This window comes from Lepisma saccharinum, chromosome 28 (genome assembly GCF_977018435.1).
Source record: "Lepisma saccharinum chromosome 28, izLepSacc3.1, whole genome shotgun sequence".
NCBI lineage: Eukaryota > Metazoa > Arthropoda > Insecta > Zygentoma > Lepismatidae > Lepisma > Lepisma saccharinum.
The window spans coordinates 26,908,656-26,928,236 of record NC_139256.1 but is presented as its reverse complement, the minus strand read 5'-3'; the positions used below and the strand labels follow the sequence as shown (position 1 = coordinate 26,928,236).

The 19,581-nt window shown below is 38.9% G+C and overlaps 2 protein-coding genes across 2 annotated transcripts; one reads left to right on the top strand and one right to left on the bottom strand.

Moving 5' to 3' along the window:
* Positions 1-2,961: 2,961 nt before the first annotated feature.
* LOC145981014 (uncharacterized) lies at positions 2,962-4,358 on the bottom strand. The gene is made up of 2 exons (XM_083114111.1): positions 4,228-4,358; positions 2,962-3,536 (listed from the first exon to the last, which is right to left on the bottom strand). The coding sequence occupies exons 1-2, from the start codon at positions 4,234-4,236 to the stop codon at positions 2,994-2,996; spliced, it is 552 nt and encodes a 183-aa protein (XP_082970237.1). The 5' UTR covers positions 4,237-4,358; the 3' UTR covers positions 2,962-2,993.
* A 2,029-nt stretch (positions 4,359-6,387) lies between these two features.
* LOC145980977 (uncharacterized) lies at positions 6,388-10,029 on the top strand. Its single transcript, XM_083114066.1, has 2 exons — positions 6,388-6,436; positions 9,506-10,029. Exons 1-2 carry the CDS (start codon positions 6,428-6,430, stop codon positions 9,896-9,898), a joined length of 402 nt encoding a protein of 133 aa, XP_082970192.1. The 5' UTR covers positions 6,388-6,427; the 3' UTR covers positions 9,899-10,029.
* The last annotated feature ends 9,552 nt before the right edge of the window (positions 10,030-19,581 follow it).

Sequence of the window (19,581 nt, the reverse complement as noted above, 5' to 3'; positions counted from 1 at the left end):
GATACACCTGGCTTGTTTGCTCGTACTAGACAATCCTTGATTCGCCGCTGTCATCTCTGCGTAGAAGTGAACGGCAGACATTTTGAAAATCGTCTGTGATTATCGCCCTCGGCAAATCTCAGTGAGAACACTCTTGGTATTGCTCCCCACCCCCTTTGTGTGGTGAAAGTGACATCTTCGGTTGGTGTACAGTGACACGGACTGTCTGTGCGTAAGATATTGTAGCATTTGTTGTTTGTTGTGTGTGTGTGGGGGGGGGGGATATTACGTAGTTGTCGCGTGTAAAAACACACGTTGTCGCAATCATCTGATATTGTGTTTTTCTTTCCCTCCTCCTGGTGGAGTAATGTGTCTCTCGAATGCCACATGACATGTGATTCGATCATTCCTCGCGTGTAAATGGGGTATGCAACCTTGCTCAACTTTTCGGATTTTGTGTTTCGGGCTCAGGTTTTGATGTTTGACGTCGGGATGTGTTGTCTTTAACGCATTTCTCATTGTCACGGTCCTTCTTGCTGCGTTACATACCTTTCCATGCATTGTTCTTGCTGGAAATCCCCAATTCCTTTGAGAACTCCATTGCGCATGCGTGCAGTGAACTTTTCATGGTGACTTCCGGACTGAGCACATACGATTCCTTGATGATTCCCTTGGAACCGCCTCTCTATCTGTGATAGTATTGGTCCCAGTTAGGTGTGACGTTCACTTTGTCACCTTTTGCGAGGCTCCTATCTAAGAAACGAAGGCTTAGTCGTAAAAATGGAACTCACACTTTTTGCTTGTTTTCGTGTGAGGAATCACCTCCCAAGCGTTGTAAACTACCTTTAGAAACACCCTGTATATGTAAAAAGTTTACATCTTAAATCCACCATATTGAATCCACTAAATGAAGGAAGTATGTATAATGGTAGCGGAGCCCACAGATCTGTTTCTGGACGCTTATTGTGTCCACTCAACTTGGGAGCTTTAAGGGGGTTATTTTAATAATTGAAATTTCAATGGTAATTCAAACTTGTGTCCAATCCTACATTGTTCAAGCCAATTAACCATTGCTGCTATACCTAGGCATAGATATCAATTTGTAGACTTGCAAGGGAATTATAACGGGTAATATGTGTTATTGTTGGGGGGCAATATCCAAATCTTACATATTAGGCCCTAAATTGATACTTGGATTCTGCGGAGTGGATTGAGAATTAAATGTTTGGGGGGGGGGGGGCAATACATCCAATTCTTCAATATCAGTGTAATAGGCGACTAAAGACTGCCACTAATGAGGAGACGGCAACGATGGTTCTAGCATTGTTTGTGAAGAGTCCCAAACGCAGTACTCGTCGTCTCTCACTCGAAAGTGGTATCAGCCAGTCCTCCATTGTCCGGGTATTGCATACAATCGCTGGCATCCTTATAAGCTGCACGTGCAACATAGACTAAACGAGGATGACCCAGATCGAAGGGTAGAGTTCTGCACGTGGAGTACGAACAAACACGAACAGAATCCCTCGTTTACAAGTGGCATACTGTTCCGCGACGAGGCTTATTTCTGATTGAATGGGAGGTCAATCGGCATAATTATCGGTACTGGTGTGAAATTAATCCAAATTGGGTGCAACCGGGTAAGGAACATAGTCCTGCAAAGGTGATGGTGTTGTGTGGGGTATGGGACACCCGCATCATTGGTTAATTTTTCATCGACACTACCTTAACGGCGCAAGAGTACCTGACGCTCCATCAGGAACATGTGTCTCCTTCCATTCTGAACCCCGACGGCAACTTTCCCTCCTATTTTCAACTCGATGGGGCTCCTCCCCACTATGGCGATGGTGTGCGTCAATGGCTCGATGAACAATTCCCATGGAAGTGGATTGGTGGCTGTTATACCATGGAATGGCCGCCCAGATCACCTGACCTCACACCCCTCGATTTCTATCTGTGGGACCATCTCAAGCAGATTGTGTATGCTGAGAAACCCCACGATATAAGGCACCTACAGGAACGCATTCAGCACGCGTGTGACCACATTTCACCCGACATTCTCCTGCGTGTGAGGCCGAAGTGGATACGACGTTTACGAACATGTGTTCTAGCGTGCCGTTCGTAAGTGATCTTTAAACTTTTGATTGTTCATAACTTGAAAACGACACAAGACATCAAAGAAACAATTACACTTTTGAATTTGAAATTTCGAATCTTCGTTCAATATGGCGGATTTCAAGATGGCGACCATGTTCACTTTACAAGTTGCCCCTTCCCCTCTAACTACCATATCACATTACTAGATTTCACATTTTCGATTCAGGTTTCAAAATAAACGGGTGTCCACAAACTTTTGACTCTCCCTGCATTGTCATCATTTTTTGTACTAATCAAGTTTTATATATGGCCTGATACCCACAAAAAAATATATCTTGCGACCCCTGTGCTGATAAGGGATGAGCCACCCCAGAATTAAATTCTGGCTACGGACCTGGTCAAAACATAATCTTCAATCGGTTTATTGGCTTTTAGCAAATTACTAGAAATGCAATACATATATAGCGGATGAAATTACAGTTGTCTTTGGATTCTAAGGCCAGATACACACACCGGATCCAATCGACAAGTCACAAAGCCACAAGACAAGTAATTTCTTTGTTAGAAAAATCTTATAGCAGATTTCGTCCACGTACACAATAGGTGTAGGTCTGTAGTTTATATTTTGGATGCACTATAAGTATAACAGTTTACAGCATAATCAGTGTATCAATGTGTATGTAGAATTGATGTATCAGTTCATATGTTGTGAGTGCAATATATTTCTAGTAAATAATTGGTAACAAAATACGAACACAAAGCAACCAAGAAAGAGGAACGTTTAAATAAAATGTTAATAATTAAAGAAACAAGTGTATGCAATGCTATAATTTATTTGGTTTCTGGTTACTCCGAATAGAGCTTTTCTTGTAGCTACAGTGTGTACAGTTCATCTTGTAATGTGATCTTGCATACATTATTTACCCTTTGTAAGCAAGTCCACTAAGTGGGGCATATGATCCAGCAAGGATAGCTCCTCCCAAGGTTGATCCGTAGACAGCACCACCCAAATTAGACACAGTAAGGGGAGAACCCAAGATGGCACCAGACGGAGCTACGACTCCAGCACCAAGCAAGGATGATCCCAGAAGGTAACCACCATATCTAGCACCGATCACGGGTGCACCGGCGACGGTGGTTGCGTACGAAGCTCCAACGGCAGGGGAAAGGATTCGAGTGGCACCGGCGATCAGAGGAGCACCAGCGATGGTTCCGTATGGGTAACCAGAGGCGTAACGGATGGATCCGGCTGAGGATAGAGATACGACCGGAGAGGCGAGTCCTGGGGCTACGACGGTTGCAACTCCTGGAAGGGATGGCCCCAGCACGGTGCTGCTGGAAGAAGCTCCTCCGGATGGATGGGTTTGCACTGTGCTGGAGGATGCTGGAACAGCTAATCCACCGCGCTTGTCCCTCTTTTCGGAAGCTGCTGAGGCCACCAAGATCACCAAAACGAAGCAAAGCTGAAAAGATGGTAGAATTCAATATCGAGAGTCTTGAAAAGACAATAGCTTACGTATGAGGAGTTTTGGTACAGGCAAGGGTATGCCGTGAATTTAACCACTGTAAGCAATGCCTACAAATAAAAAAAATAATTAATGCTTTGTTTTTGATTCGTAGCTAATTTCAACACATTATATTCTCTTTGATAAGTATGGTTTCTTAATGTTAAACGCGTTTCATCTTATCCCATATTTTATGGTGTACCATATCGAAAGACTTTGTCAAGCTTTAAAAATGTTCCAAGAACTAATTTTGTATCGTTTATACCTGGAGAAATAGCCAACCTATATGTTGGACCGGAAGTGCATATGTTTTCGTTTATTATGTTTTCTGGAATATGTTCGTGTATTGTGCCTACACATAATCCAACAGCGCACGTGACTAGCTCGTTGTGGGTGTAGTGTTCAATAACATCAGAGAAGCGTGGTCGTAAGACATGTACAGTATGTATGCAACACTCTTTGCCCTCCACCCAAGGCCAAATACGAAAGGTGGCAATATATTTTGAAATAACTATGTCTACCAATGTTGTAATGTTCGTAAACGAGTTGTTCCATTTATCCTAGCTACTATTCGGAAATTGGAAATACATATATTTAAATAAGGGAACGTATCTCTAATACAGGAAAATATAACGGATTATATACTCACAGTCTTCATGGTTTACTTTTCCGTTTTGCTCTTCTCTGAGTGCTGAAGTTGGAATGCTTACTCGATTCCCGCTCGCTCCTTTTATACACAACTCACATCCGGTCCTTTGTTCACGATTCCTTTTGTGTAGGTTGAAAATATATTCATGAGCCGATATCACTTACAGAAAGTATATTCACTTCCGTATTAATTTCCATGACAATAGTTCAATAATTGTTTCGAAACATTCTTTAATCTAAGGTCACATGTACCGTTTTTAATTTTGAACCATCGTACTATTTATTTTGTTACCTGTTCTATTTTGAGTTCAGAAATTCCTGAAATCTTGGTGGAATTAAGGTATTTAGTTGTATCGTTAGTACTGTTGAATACAATTACATGCTTTAAAGAAGTACTACAAGGCTATAAGAAACATTATGCGTATATTAATTATGAGTGATAAATTTATGTATTCTGTTAACTACTTGATAATATCCCCTAACCACAGATGTTCATTCAAGTGTTTCATTGTCTTATCTTGGATTGTATGATGGTGATGAAGTTAGTAGTTCTGAACAGAAATACGTATTAAGAAGTTTTGCATTCTTAGTCCCAGATCCAGTTTATATCTATATAGAAAACTGTAGGTCCAGAGAGTTTCATTGCGTATTCTTGCTTCAGACCTGTAGAAGAGAAGTAAGAGAATGTCTTGGGTAGACATTGATTTTGTTGCGACATGATTCTAAAGCATTAGAAAGGCCTAAATTATCGATTCTAGAGTCAAATATATATTTTTGGGAGGTTGAGAATTATTAAATATAATCCAAGGTATTACTTTACTATACCGGAGACACCTATCAATGATTTATTTCGCAATTTTTTACATTGATAACGTACTATTCTGCGTTGCAGAACATTTCTTTAGGTGAAATAATGGATTTCTAACGAAAATAATGTCTATTTCTTACATACGATAGCCCCACGAACCATCACGGGGACGAGGTATGCCTACTAGGTTAGGTTAGGCCTGTTAGGTTAGGTTCCATTAGCACTCCTTTCGTTCAATTTAGCATATACGGACAATACGAGAGCGTGTTGTGCTCTCTTGCAGAAAGCAAATGGCGGCAGCAGCAATAGCGCGTCGGAAATAGATTTTCGTAGAAAACCACATGCATTCGCATTAAAATGGATCAAAACTACATTCCCGAACATCAACAACGCTACAGAAAATGATTTGCGTAAGTACTTTCTCCTGTAAATTTGAAGAAATCCGTCTCCGGTATAGTAAAGTGTTACCTAATCCAATTTTCAATCGAACTACTGGATATACCAATTTGTAAAATGGTCGCTGGATAGAATAATTATAATCCTTAATTAAACAGGCGACGTTCATCATTTTAACTTATGTTTTTGCTGGAGCCTTTTCTAAAAAACTCGAATTCATATTCAAAATCAGTCCATTTTGGAATCAGCATTGTATGTCCCCCACTGTCAAAAATAAACATTTCATTTAGTGCATATAGCCCATGCACAGGGTTAATCAGAATTATGGTTACACGTTTGAAGCAAATATCGTGTGTTACTGTACAATTTAGAGGGGAATGGTGAATAGTATATTTTGCTTGGAACTTCATTAATTCCATTTCAGATAATAGTCACTCATCCGAGCTTACGTGATTAGTCAAGATGGCGCTAAACATGAATCAGCAAGTTACAGTTGCAGCGTTGGCAATTGCATACCAGGATGATCGTGAGTGTGTACAGCAATTGACTTAAACAACAATTTGATGTAAGCAGTCATTTTCTCCGCTTTCCCACAGGCAACAATGTCACGTTACATCGCTCTATAACTTCCGATTACCTCAATTACTTGCAAATTCAGAAGTTCATCAAAGAACAATTAACATTAATGAGAAAAGAAACATGTTCTTCCGGAGTCAAAGCTTAATGTGCATGTTCCCCGGAGTGACCTCAGTCATTCAGCGAACCACTTTCATGCCGGAAAAGTTTCTATTTTCTTTTGCGTGCACGGAAGGAGCGTCCTCACAACAATAACAATACTCAAGAAATTAAATTACTGTTGCCCATTCGTAGTTTCAAGAAAGCCTTCTTGTAACATGTTATTATCAAGAACAGAAAACCTTGTTGACAATTATAAAAGCGGCGTGTGCATTGTTTGGTGTTTAACTTCAATTGTTGCAGTTGAGCAGAAGCATTCACCATGAACGCAGTGAGTATACTAAACGCACGGCCATGAAAATAAGCGGCTGGGCAGAATTGCGCTGGTTGGCTACACAGGGGCAAAGCAAAGCGAGAGAGGGACAAAGACGCTGGTTCCCGCGCACTGTGTGGAAACGTCAACCGAGCTGCGTTGCCAAGTTCCAGCGTCAGACCGACATCTTTCCGGGACACATTTGCGTTTTCCCTGACCTTTCGAGCAAATAACGTCAGTTTGTATCACATGGATTACAAAGACCAACTCAGCAAGATATTTCATTCTCTTAAGCTCAGAACGCACGGGATTGTGCTCCGACGTGGCAACAGCGCGAACTTCTCCCACCCGCCTAATTTCATGCCCGTGCGTATAGGCGTAAATTACTTTTCGTCCTATTTAGTTCTCATCTAAAATCGACAGTTATAATTCACAGCAATTATAAATTAGTGTATAGTGCTCTGTATTTATTAAATTTATGCTTGTGAATTGCCTATAACGAAAATTTATTAATAGGAAAGACTCGAAGATGATCCGAATGTAGCAAATGATCAATATATGTATTAATTGTTCAAATGTAGCAGAGTTATTAAGTTCGAATAGGGAATAAATTATAATTTTATGTGAGGACAAACTATGGCCAGCCTTAGTGAAGAACTGATCAGCTTCAGTTGCTACAGAATTACAAGTTCCAGGTTTCAACTCATGTTGGTTCCTTCATCCGTTTCACTGTTCATCGTTTTTGTCACGATTAGACTAAAAAGTAGAATTACGACGTACAGTTACTAATAAAGAAATACACCAAATACGGAAACACTTTCAGAAATATTGAGCACTACTAACCCTTTCATGTGACGTTTTAATACCCTGGGTTCGATATTCGATAGATGCATATAGTAGTTCAGATTCTAGTCTAAACTGTAGATCCAGTCTCGATTAGTCTATCTGTACATAAAGTGGACTTAAAACAAAAACTCAAACAGTTTAATACAATTCAACGTACTGGCTGATATCATTGAGGAATACACTTCAACAGATTATGATAATTAATAACAGGAGTCTTCCAAAAAGTGTGGTGCATGATAACTGGTATTTTGTAGATATCAATCACAGTATGATACGTATGACTATACAATTGGTCCGGGTTCGATACGTGGTGAAAGCACATGGCACATTGGTTCCAATCCCACTTTAAAGTGTAGTTACAGTGCTGATTAGCCGATCTGTGCATAATTGTGTTCAGAGAGTTGCCGCACAAAAGGATCTGGGCGTCTTATTTGACGAGAAACTCTCCTTTTCTGACCACATCTCTGCAGTCACTAAGGGTTCCATGCGTATGCTGGGTCTCCTGTATCGTTTTACTGAAATAAACAACCTGACTGCTCTCAGCACTTTTTTCAAGTCTTTTGTTTCACCAAAACTTGAATACTGCTCTCCGATATGGTCTATGGCATACCCCTCAAATTTAGATAGACTAAATTCCGGCCTAAATTTCTTCCTGGCCATTGTTCGTCACCGAATTCCATCGACAAAACACTTGCAAAAGCCCGATCTTCTGAAGATGTTAAATATCCAAACTCCTCACGAGAGACATAGACTGGCGGGCCATATATTCCTGCATAACATAGTGAATGGCAACATCAGAAGCGACCTCCTTCCTCAGGAAATTCCCTTTCTAGTGCCGCCCCGCTCAACGAGAAACACTCAACTTTTCACTTCTCAGAAACCAAGATTGTGCCTCATCCAGCGCTCTCTGTTCCATAGACTGCCCAGCCAATATAATAATCTGACAAGCCAAATAGACATTTTTGATAATCTGGCACATTTTAGAAGAGCATTGGCTATAAGTATGTGAATCTTTTAACCACATGTAAGTTTAGTTCATGTTAGGGATGTGAGGAAGCTGAAAATTTACCGATGCCGATGTACTCACCGATATTTTATGGAACCGATACCGATGCCGATATTTAACCGATTCCGAAACATAAGATTATTAAACAGAAATGAGATGTTATTCAGCATGACAAAAATAAATTTGCTTTGTACATTTCTATTGCTTATCATATGTATAAGCTATACACATGTATTCTCAAGAGATGCGAATGTACTTTTGCATCTACAAATGGTGGTTATGTGAACCTTTAAGAACATGGATTCTCAAGAGATTTAACATTAGTACACAAGCAGTTGTTTGAAATGCAAAATGAATTCCTGTTCTTAATGTTAGCAATTTACTGCTGTCAGATTCAACTTCAGAAACACGAGTTCTGCAAATCTGTTCAGCAACACTGAACACTCATTCACTGAATACTGATGCAGCAGGTATGCCCAAGTATTTTCTCAGCACTTGCTTCAGGTTTGAATACTCACTTCTGAATTTCCAATACAACAGCAGATCCTGGATCAGAAATGTACTGATTTATTTCCGATTTTGAGTTAGGTTGATCCTCTGAATGAGAGTTTGCAATAATTTTATTACAAAAACACTACAATAATGATGAATCATAACCAAATTTTCAATAAATCTTACAAAACTAGAATATAAAACTTATTAGAAGGTAAAACTCTAGTATAATCTGTAGGCTACCGGTTTAAATATCGGAATTTTGCCGATGCCGATACCGATGCCGATATGTCTATTTCTGCCGATTTTCATACATCTGTAATCGGCTTCGGCACATCCCTAGTTCATGTTATTATTTTTGTTATTATTTTCTGTTGTTAATACGTTCCAATGTAAAATGGCTAACGCTGTATTTGGAATCTTCTATTAAATAAATAAAATAAATAAAAAAAACTGGACAGAAATTCAAACAAACAAAGAATATATACAACTGGACGGAATTTTTGAATGAATGTAATTTGTTTTCAATTTTTATGAATATTACAAAACGCCATGACTACAGTTCCCATCTAAATTGACAGAAACAAAAAAAATATATTTAGGTACATTCATTATGTTAATAACAGCCCTTATAACTAGTTAGTAATTCAGATTTACATATTTTGAAAAACACAAGAAAAGGAACAGCATTTTGTGTGAAACTAAACAGTATCAAAGTCACAATATGTATCTCATATTTTCAGTTTTTCTTTGTTCTGGCTATCCTTGTCTCATCGGCTGCTTCGGCCGTTGCTGGTGGATTGGCATCTCCAGTCTCTACAAGCACAATCGAGCTTCACCCATCAGGAGCATCATCTTCGAGCAGAGTCACTCTTGGGTCCACAACTGCCTTAACACCTCTTGGACGATCTGTGAATGCGTTTATCGGATCGGGACCTTTCCCAGGAGGCCTTCAAGCATCAAGAGCTGTGGCAACCAGCATCCTCAGCGCTAATCCAAGCACGGTCCTTGATTCTCCACTCGCCACCGCCCCGTTAGCAGCTGGAGCGTTGTATGCTTCACCAATGATCGGGGCTAGATATCCAGGTAGTTACCTTCTGGGATCTCACTTGGGTGGAGCTGTTCTTTTAGGCTGAGTATTTCAAAATTATCCTCTCTAGAAAGAATCTGAAACATATTTCGGAACCACCAAATTACTTATTTGATTCACATCAGTGTAGGTTCAATGAAAATGGTTTCTATGACAATTGTTAACTGAATACATCATGTGAGCAAATCTTGCATTGTTTTATTTACATGTATTGTTTAATCGAAGTATGTACGAGTTGAAGATTATGGGTGGCTTGACACATATGAACACTTTGCACTCTTCATACTCTAGTACGAGGAAAATCCTTTTATCTAAAACCTTTACCTCAATATATAAAAGAAGTAAACTTGAAACTTCTCATATTGCCTTTTGTACTATGGATCCGAAACTTAGTCCCTTGCATTGAAAGAGGAACATAAATTAAATGTATTTGAAAATAAAATCCTTAGAAAAATATTAGGACCTAAACGGGATGAGGAGACAGATAAGTGGAGAAGGCTACATAATTTAGAACTTCATAATTTGTATTCATGTCCAGATATTACTAGAATGATTAAATTAAGAAGTGGGCAGACCATGCGGTACGAATAGGAGAGGAAAGAGGAGTTTACAGGATTCTTGTTGGGAAACCTGATGGTAAGAGACCAGTAGGAAGTACAAGACAAAGATGAAGAGATAACGTTGATATGGCCCTAAAGGAAATCGGTAAGGATGGAAAAGAGTGGATAGATCTTGCTCAAGATAGGTACAGATGGAAGGCCTGTGTTGTTGCAGCCATAAACCTTCGGGTTTAAAAAGGCTAGAGAGTTAGTTAGTAAAGAGACACTTCAGAAAGGTTAAAAGGTCAAGGTTGTAAAATGACCTGCACAGGACACACACAACATATTAAAAAGGTACGGAGAGACTAAATAGGTCCTCAGGAACAGTGTAACAGTACTGCTCTTCTCCAAAAGCTAACAATTTAAGTTAAAACATGTCATCATCTCCCAACATGAATCATAAACAGCTGGGAAGATAAAAAGTTTGCCTGAGGAAAGTGAAGTAGTTCCTGATAGATGACGCCCTTAATTTCTGGAAACATATCTTGTTTTTAAAACAACATACGGAAAATAAGCTGATACTGCTTTTCACTCCATTTGTAGAATATTTTATTTCAAACAATGCATATGTACCCTGGATATCTCTTCCAATGCGTGGGAGAAATAGCATTGAAGTACACTGAAAGTCTTTATGGCCAGTCTTAAAAATAAAAGTTAATATAGAAGAGAAGAAATTGTAAACCAGTATTATGTCTCAGAATACTCTGCATACATTATAAATTGTGTAAAAACTTTACAGAATTTAAATAATAGAGGAAAGAATTAGTTTAACCTGGGTTAAAGCAAATTATCAAAATTTAGGAAATGAAATGGCAGATTTGTATGCAAAACAAGCTAGGGAAATTCAACCTGTCCTGGAGCTGAAAACATGGTACATAGACCTTTTACCGAAGGTGAAGAAAACGTTGTAGGGCAACTGGAAGGAATGGTGCAAAGGAGAATTTCAAAATGCAGGCCCCTTTTATCAGAGGATAGCTAATTTCAAAAGAATCATGCCCTGGTTTACAAAAGTTCAAGGTGCAAGGAATGTGATAGTATTGCTAAATCGTATTAGGTCAGGACATACAACTACTAAAAGTTATTTACAAAAGATTCGGCTTGTACAAAACCCAAACTGTACATGTGGAAATAAGGAAGATATACACCATATCATATTTGAGCGTAATAGATACACCCAAGGAAGAGAGAAATTCTACAAAACACTTATAAACTGTGCAATTCTTCTTCCAAATCTTACAGTTAGGTATATTGTTATCATTTTTTTAGAAAATGTGCCATAACAATTTAGTAGGAAAAATTTATATTAATAGTGTTTTTTTAATAATAATGTACTCAAATTAAAAAATTAATTTGCAAGTTTATGAAAAGTACATAGATATGGGAAAAACTGCTAAAAGCGGTAATCCCAAGTAAAAGTAAAATAATAAATAAAAATGTCTCAGCAAACAGAATTTTTAGTCCATGCTTCTTAAGATAATGGTTAAAATGTCCAATGATCATAGATTCTCATCAAGCATGGCGTTGAGTGTGATGTCATTTTCATGCAGAGAACTCTATATAAGTCTAAGAGGCTTTGCTTTCGTCAGTTCGTGGAGGGGTTTCTGATAAATGTTTAGAAATAGTAATGTATTAAAAAGTGTGGCGTCATAGATGTTTGAGCGTTAGGACCCTTGAAAAACGCGTGTTAGAATATAATGTTGTTAATGTCTCGTGACGTCGTACTGAACTGTTCACTTCAAGCGTGCTTATTGACTAACTGGTGGTTAACAGGGGCACAAGAGATTTGTATGTTTACAAATGAGTGAATGTAGTTATATAAAAAAAGTTATTTAATAATGTATTTGAACTTTATGTATAGAAATTTACATAGAAAGTGCTTCTTTATGCATTCAAAATGTATGCTTTACGTATAAAACAGCCAAATATAAAGCTGTAAGTCCTATAATATTTGTTGATGATGTTGACAAGAATAACGTCTTACGGAGTTATCTCTTCGTGTACAACATTTATTTATACTTCTACCCTTCGCCGTATATACGCACATCTTTCCATAACAATTCCATTATCAACTGCTCCTGGTTACCTTTTGCCTCATGACACAGAGAATTGCACTTATAAAGACTTCACTCTACGAGCACACTATTTAGCATAGCACTAACCCGCCCCCGCAGTATATCACGCAGAGGTCCCTACGCTGTCCTCGCATTAAGTGCAGTACGTGGGTCGTTCAATATATAAGTTTCCCTATGCTGTAAAAAAAAATATTTTTAAGATACATTACAAAACTATACATACATGTGTAGGAGGATCCTTCCTCACTTCTCCACATAATCCCCATTTGTCCCACCGTTGCACCAATTTGTCCATACCCTTTGCAAGAAAATCAGGGCTCTGGCTATTGAGCACTGTTCTCACATTCCGCTTCACTTCATCTGTTTCGAAACGGTAACCTTACAATTCAGACTTTAACACCGGAAAAAGATGGATTTACTCGGCGCTAAATCGGTGCTGTATGGAGAGTGGAGCAACCGTTCCCACCCCAATTCTTCAATTTTGTGTTGTGTTTGCACTGCTGAGTTGGGGGCGAGCGTTATCGCCAAGAAGAATGACACCAGCTGACAGGAGACCTGGTCGCTTATGTCGAATTGCGTTTTTCAGTTTACGTATCCAATGTTTGACAGCATTAATTGTTCTTCCTCGTTCCAAAAAGTCCATAAGCAGAACGCCCTTAGCATCCATGCTTCTGAACTCCTTACGAAGCGAGCCCGCGTTTTCCGAACAAGCATTTACTTTTCGTCCTTGAGCGCATGCGCCTTCACGTCTGATAACGAATCGATTGTTGTTCCTTGTAGACGAAGGATGGCGCTTGTCAACAATGTGCTTCTTTTTAATGGCATTGCTTTATACGATATTTTATAGCACAGGGAAACTTATATATTGAACGTCCCTAGTATATCTTATTAGAGCTACGAGCGCACTATTTACCACAGCGCTAACTCGCCCCCGCAGAGTTTATCACGCAGAGGTCCTTATGCATACGGCGCTCACTCTCTGTGTGTATCGATGCATCCAAAAAAAAAAACCTGTCTTAATCCATTGAGAGCCTGAAAGTCTGAGAGCATAAGAGAGACCGCAACCTGCAACCTGCAACCTGGATCTTGGCGGATTTGTAGTAGTTCTTGAAGTTAAAGTTTGTTGACTCTGCCTTTGTATTTGTCACTGTTTTTCGTAAGTCATTGTCATGGAGGTATAGTCAAGAGTCGGGCGGATTGTTACTTACGACTGTCGAAAGTGAAGGGTATGTATAGAAGGAAAAACGTTTGCATAAGGTCAAGGAATGAGTTGACGAGATGAGATGAGATGAGTTTAGATGAGAGATGCTCCTGGAAGGAAGGGGAGTGGTGTCTGCTTAATTGCGAGGTGGTAAGAGGAACAGGGGCTACTGTTCCTTTGAATAGAGAAGGAGAAATGAATAAGAAACCTTTTCTTCGAGCAAGGCCTCATCTCCAGGAAGGTATCAACACGCGGCAAGCCACGGCACCTAGCGACCTGTTGAGTCAGATGAGTCAAGGCAAGATGGATAATAAACCTGCTCCCTCAAAAATAGGCAATAATTAGGCTGGAGAGTTCAAATGAACTAACCGATCTCTAACTACGCACTGGTAATGATCTGGCTGGAAAGTTCATACGAACTAACCGATCACTTAAGCCTCGGCTGGATGTTGAAAGAAATCCAAATTTCCAGGGTGTCGTTAGTTCCGTTCTAACAACAGTACCAACGGAACACGAGGGAGGCGCTGACGTCGCTTTCAAGAAATTCTCCTTTTTTCCAGTCACAAACTCCCATATTTTTACCAAACGTTACCCAGTTTCAGCAACCCGACCTCGCTACTTTTACGATCTGGCAGGGAGAGGGGGAGAATGAATGGTCGTTCCCACTGGCCATTGACCATTGACAGATGTGCCGAAACCCTGAAGAATAACTGTTTTCCTTTCCTTAGTTGAAAAAAACCTTACACATCGTCCTTTGAGATCACCAGCCTATGCACTGTGAAGCTGCATGTTTCTTTTTGTTTCCGTCGGTACATTCATTTCGTTACAGTAAAATGGCCAACTAACATAGATTATGTAGTAAAATACCTAAAATATAAATTCTCAGCTTTGGAATCAGGATTCTGTTGTTACTGTTCTTCTTTCCGATGGCGTAGTGGTGACGTCGTCGCCTTGTAATCAAGGGACCCCGGATTCAATACTCGGTGGAGGCGTAGTGGTTCCAGTGGCGTAGCAGCCACCCCTGCAATCCCCGCAATGCGGGGGGGGGGGGGCGAGGTGTAGGAGCCCCACAATGCGCTCTTCAATTTTTTATATAAATTCCACATATAGTGTCGCTTATAAAAAAATCGATTTACGAAACAGAAATCTGGTTCCCAGTAACATCATATTCGACGTCTGCGATAACAAGCAGTGACGTATTATCTCAGCCAGAGGGGCCCCACTAACTTGTCATATGGGTCCCCCTCCGAAATGCAGAATTAACTTACTTGCTCGCAGATGTCCATCGATAGGAAAATATCCCTCATCTCATATCTTTGTATCTACGCAGTTTGTCGTAAACGTACTGTAGCGTGTCAATTGTCTATAGTTATGAATCCAGTAGAAATTTTCAGTTGCTCAACCAGTCTATCCTTATTTTACAATAAACATCAAAATTGTTAATTCGTAACCTTTTAGTTTTACACGTGATATTTAAAATGTAACTTCCCACCTAATATTTTCAAGGGGGGTCCCAATTCTTTTCATATTGAAATAAGAGCTGAAATGAATTTTCCATATTGTCTACACTTGTTACGTTTTACTTCAAAGGGGACAAAAACCTCAGTTAAAGGTGGGACCCATAGTAAATTATCCCTTTGCTGTAAAGACCATTATCCCATCCTCTGCCACGCAGGGTATACAACGTATGAGTTAAATGTGACCATTATTTTGTGTAATTTTGTAAGTTCATTTTTCTTACAATTTGGCATTTTGTGGACATTACTGTCGAACTAGTTCTTATTTTCCAATGTGTTACGATTTTTTGATCTGCAGTGTTCGAAGGGAAAATTCCTCGCTGCAAATTTCCTTGTTCGCGTTGTGGATAGAAGAAAGGAAAATTCGAGCACTGATGGTCTATTAATAAAAATGTTCTTGTTTCATGAAAAAGTATTTAAGAAAGTATGATCACTGGTCTATCGAAAAAAGAATGGTAGCATTAAAATTATGAATAATGATGTTGAGGTCTACTAACCTGTGGCAACCTTCTTTTATTTTGTTGGGGGGGGGGGAGGCTTCAGTCCTTCCAAGCTGCATTTCATGGAGTGACAAATTTTCAGTGAATAGAGTTTCTTCACAGCTTTATTATCTATCATTCAGGACTAGAGTCCGCAGTTATTTCTTCGTAGCAGATTGAAATTTACCTTGTGATAGGTTACTACCGACAATCTAGATATCCGGTTCAACCCCCTTTACTGAATGATAAGTTTGTTGCTTGAGTATTAGAAGGCTAATATGAGCTACTCTTACGTTGAATCTTGGCCTGGAGGAACCAGGGGATGGCTTAGGGGCTGAAGGCACATTCACCTCAAAGTCCAAAAGAGGAGTGTTTACTATCTTTTTACAATTCCACCAAAACAGTATTTTTTAATATCTGTGTAATATATGTAACTTCATTAAAAAAAATATTTCAAGCAAAAATACAAAGCATCAGGAACAAAATATTTGGCAGCGGGAAGCTTCCCCCTCCTCCAAAAGTGATTCCTGGCTGTGTCCCTGCCTTGAAGTAGAGAAAAAATTTCCAGATTCTTCTTCCAGTTAATTTTCAGAGATTCAGACCATCCTGATTTAGTTTCAAGAAGGTACTACAGTGATATAAGTCGATAACAAAAAAATGGGAAGGCATAATATTTGAGGTAAAAGTTAATTTCTTGTACAACGAAGGGGGAGGGCAGATAACTATCTAACTATTGTACTTCCGTCCCACTCTGGCATCGTATTTTTTTTTTTTTACACTAAGGGGGCCCCTCAATATTTTACTTGCAAGATGGGGCCAAAGATCTGCGCTACCACACTGAGTGGCTCGGATCCCACTTTAAACTATACGTCCAGTCCCGATTTGCCTTTCTGTGCATAAATTGGTCTTAAAACAAGTTTAACAAACAAACTTTTTGCTATCAGTTCACAATCATAATTGGCTGTGCTCAAATAGTTGGAGATATTGATAAGTGTCCAAAATGGATAGATGCACGTAAAGAGTGAGGTATTTGCAAAATTTTTCGCAACTACTCCTGAAGCATCGATATATTATAAATTGTACATATATAGTCTCCCCACAATAACCAAATATTAGCAAGCAGATGGAGGACTTCCCCTTCCCTTTCAAATACCATTCTGTACATAACCGCCGAACTCGGGACCTCTATTACTCAAGATTATTCTGTCCGATACCCGGTGGAGGCAAATGGCACAGTGGTTCGGATCCCACTTTCAACTGTAGGTCCAGTCCCGATTAGACTTCCTGTGCATAAAGTGGACTTCAAACAACAAATCAATCAATCAATCAATCAAGATTAGTCAAAAGCAGGCACGTATCAAGAAATATATTTCGGGGGGGAGAGTCCGAACCAAGTCTCAGAAATAATAATAATATAAATGATGAAATTAAAGTATTCACATTAGATTAATGACATTAATTAAATATGTAAATTAATTAATAATGTATTATTATTATTACTTGAATAGGCAAAAAGACGGTGTAAGAACAGGGATATAACAACACATATTCTTTATCTAGCTTAGGTGTAGTTAATATCGCAAAAAAATGAAATGAGAAATGAATGTCAAATAGATCAAGGATCGAATATGGTCCTATTAAATGCACACACATGGCATTTAGACGATTAAGAACGTGTGTTTTATGGAATCATGTCAGCCAAGACACATTTTCACCTCACTCAAGGTCAAGGATTATGTGAATTCAATTGAAATTGTACCAATATCTACAACTGAATGTGAATGCGGGTTCCGTGTCATGAATCTAACCTTTACTGAACAGAGGCAGATTAAATATTTGGTTGAATCATAGAATACATTGCCGTAAATCAATTTCAGTGTTGGTGTTTTATTTTCATTTGGTATGAGCTCAAATTACCATTTTAAACCTTCGTTTTAAAAGTAATTCAAACACAAAAATCGTTATTGGGGGTCATTTTGAGTTTTTTCTACTTTATTACTACCTTCATTTGAATTTTTTATTTTCTAAAAATTTCGGGGGGGGCTGTAGCTCCTTTAGCACCCCCTCTGCGTAAGGCAGTGCCCTCTGGATCTCCCTCCCCTAAATAGTCCTCGGCTCAAAAGTGACAGAAAAGCCAAGGTGAATTCCTTTTTATAATCTCTAATTCTCCGAAACTATTCTTTTTGGTATGAAAAAATAGAGATTAAAGTTGATTTCCAAAAAAAAAAAAAGAAGAAGAAGAAGTATTGAAGGACAATAACAGGGAAGTTTTCCCTTTGTAAAGTCGGCTGGCGTCTCACTGGCCTGCTGGAAACTAAGATTAGGTTCCTGGGCGTGTTTTGTGAGGTCGGATTTTTGCGGCCTTCTCTCTTCATAAAGCGGCTCTGGGGTTCACCCATTCTCAAATAAATAGGTACCATTGAATGACGACACCCCAAGGGGCGGTTGAGGCTAAAGGAGGCTGGAGAGTGATGCTTAAAAACCAAAGGATAGAGAATGAAAGTGAAAATAAAGATTGATTGATTGATTTGTGGTTTTAAGTCCACTTTATGCACAGAAAGGCTAATCGGGAGTGGACCTACAGTTTAAAGTGGGATCCGAACCACTGTGCCATGTGCCTCCAGTGAAAATAAAGAGGCAACACAGACTGAATGAGAGGAAAAGGAAGAGGAAAACCAACCAAAACAGACTATAATAACAGAGTAGGGGTAGATTGAGAGAAATGAAGATAAACATTTCTCACGATGGAGTGAGAAAAGGAACAAAGAAAAGAAACAGTACACAACGATAAAGAGATAAAGGAAGGAAGAGAAACAAAAAGATAGGCATACAGAAAAACTATAGAAAGAGAGAATGAGAAACAGAAGCAAAAGGTAGAAAGCGAAATAGAGAACGAGCAAGTGGAGGGAGAGAGAGAAAGAGAAGGGCAAGAAATGAAGGAAGCTCTATATCTGAAGAGCCAGGGAGAGGGAGCAAAGAACGCAGGAGGGAAAATGGAACAAGACCTACTTTGGATCCCACTTGAAACTAAATATTAAGATTTCACCAGATTTCTGACTGTGATGCACCGCAAGGTCATAAGTCCTATAGGCTCGAATGTCAGTTAATGAATGAATGCTTCCTTAGTTAATGTTACCAATGTCAAGTCACTGTTCAAATTAAAGGAGATTCCAGGTAAGTGTATCCTGTCTCATTTTCCCCAGCCTCTACATCTTCCAACCAGTAACACAAATTTTCCCCTTCGTAAATTTTCTGTTATTTTTGCGTAATTTGTCTTTTAATTTTTAGGTTCATTTAACGCCGACACGTCAGTCAAAATTGTCAATTTTTACATAATCTTACATTATTTTTTGTATTAAGTCCTATGTTATGCACAGATAGGCTAATTGGGATTGGACCTACAGTTTAAAGTGGGACCCTAACCCGGGAACCCTTGATTACAAGGTGATAACGTTACCACTATGCGATCGGGGAGATCATTAATTTCAGATGAAATTCATGGTTTGGAAATAAATTTATTAAAATTTTGTTACTCCACACCAATCTCACACAGAGCATTGACGTCCTATTAAATTTTGCGCTTTACGTTTTATAATAATAATAATAATAATAATATGATGAACGTTAATTTAAATGTTTATTTTATTATTTACTTTGAGCCTTAATAAATTAAAATAAGTCAGCTCTTGGGTCTCAGCGCGGCGCAAAAGATTTAGTAAAAGTATAATTATTGTATTAGGTAAAAACAAAAGTCAAAATGCGAAAATGGGAATCTCTGAACCACCCTCTTCCATCCTACATTATATTCAATTCCCATTATGATGCATACAACCTAGATATGAAAAAAAATCGGAGAGCATC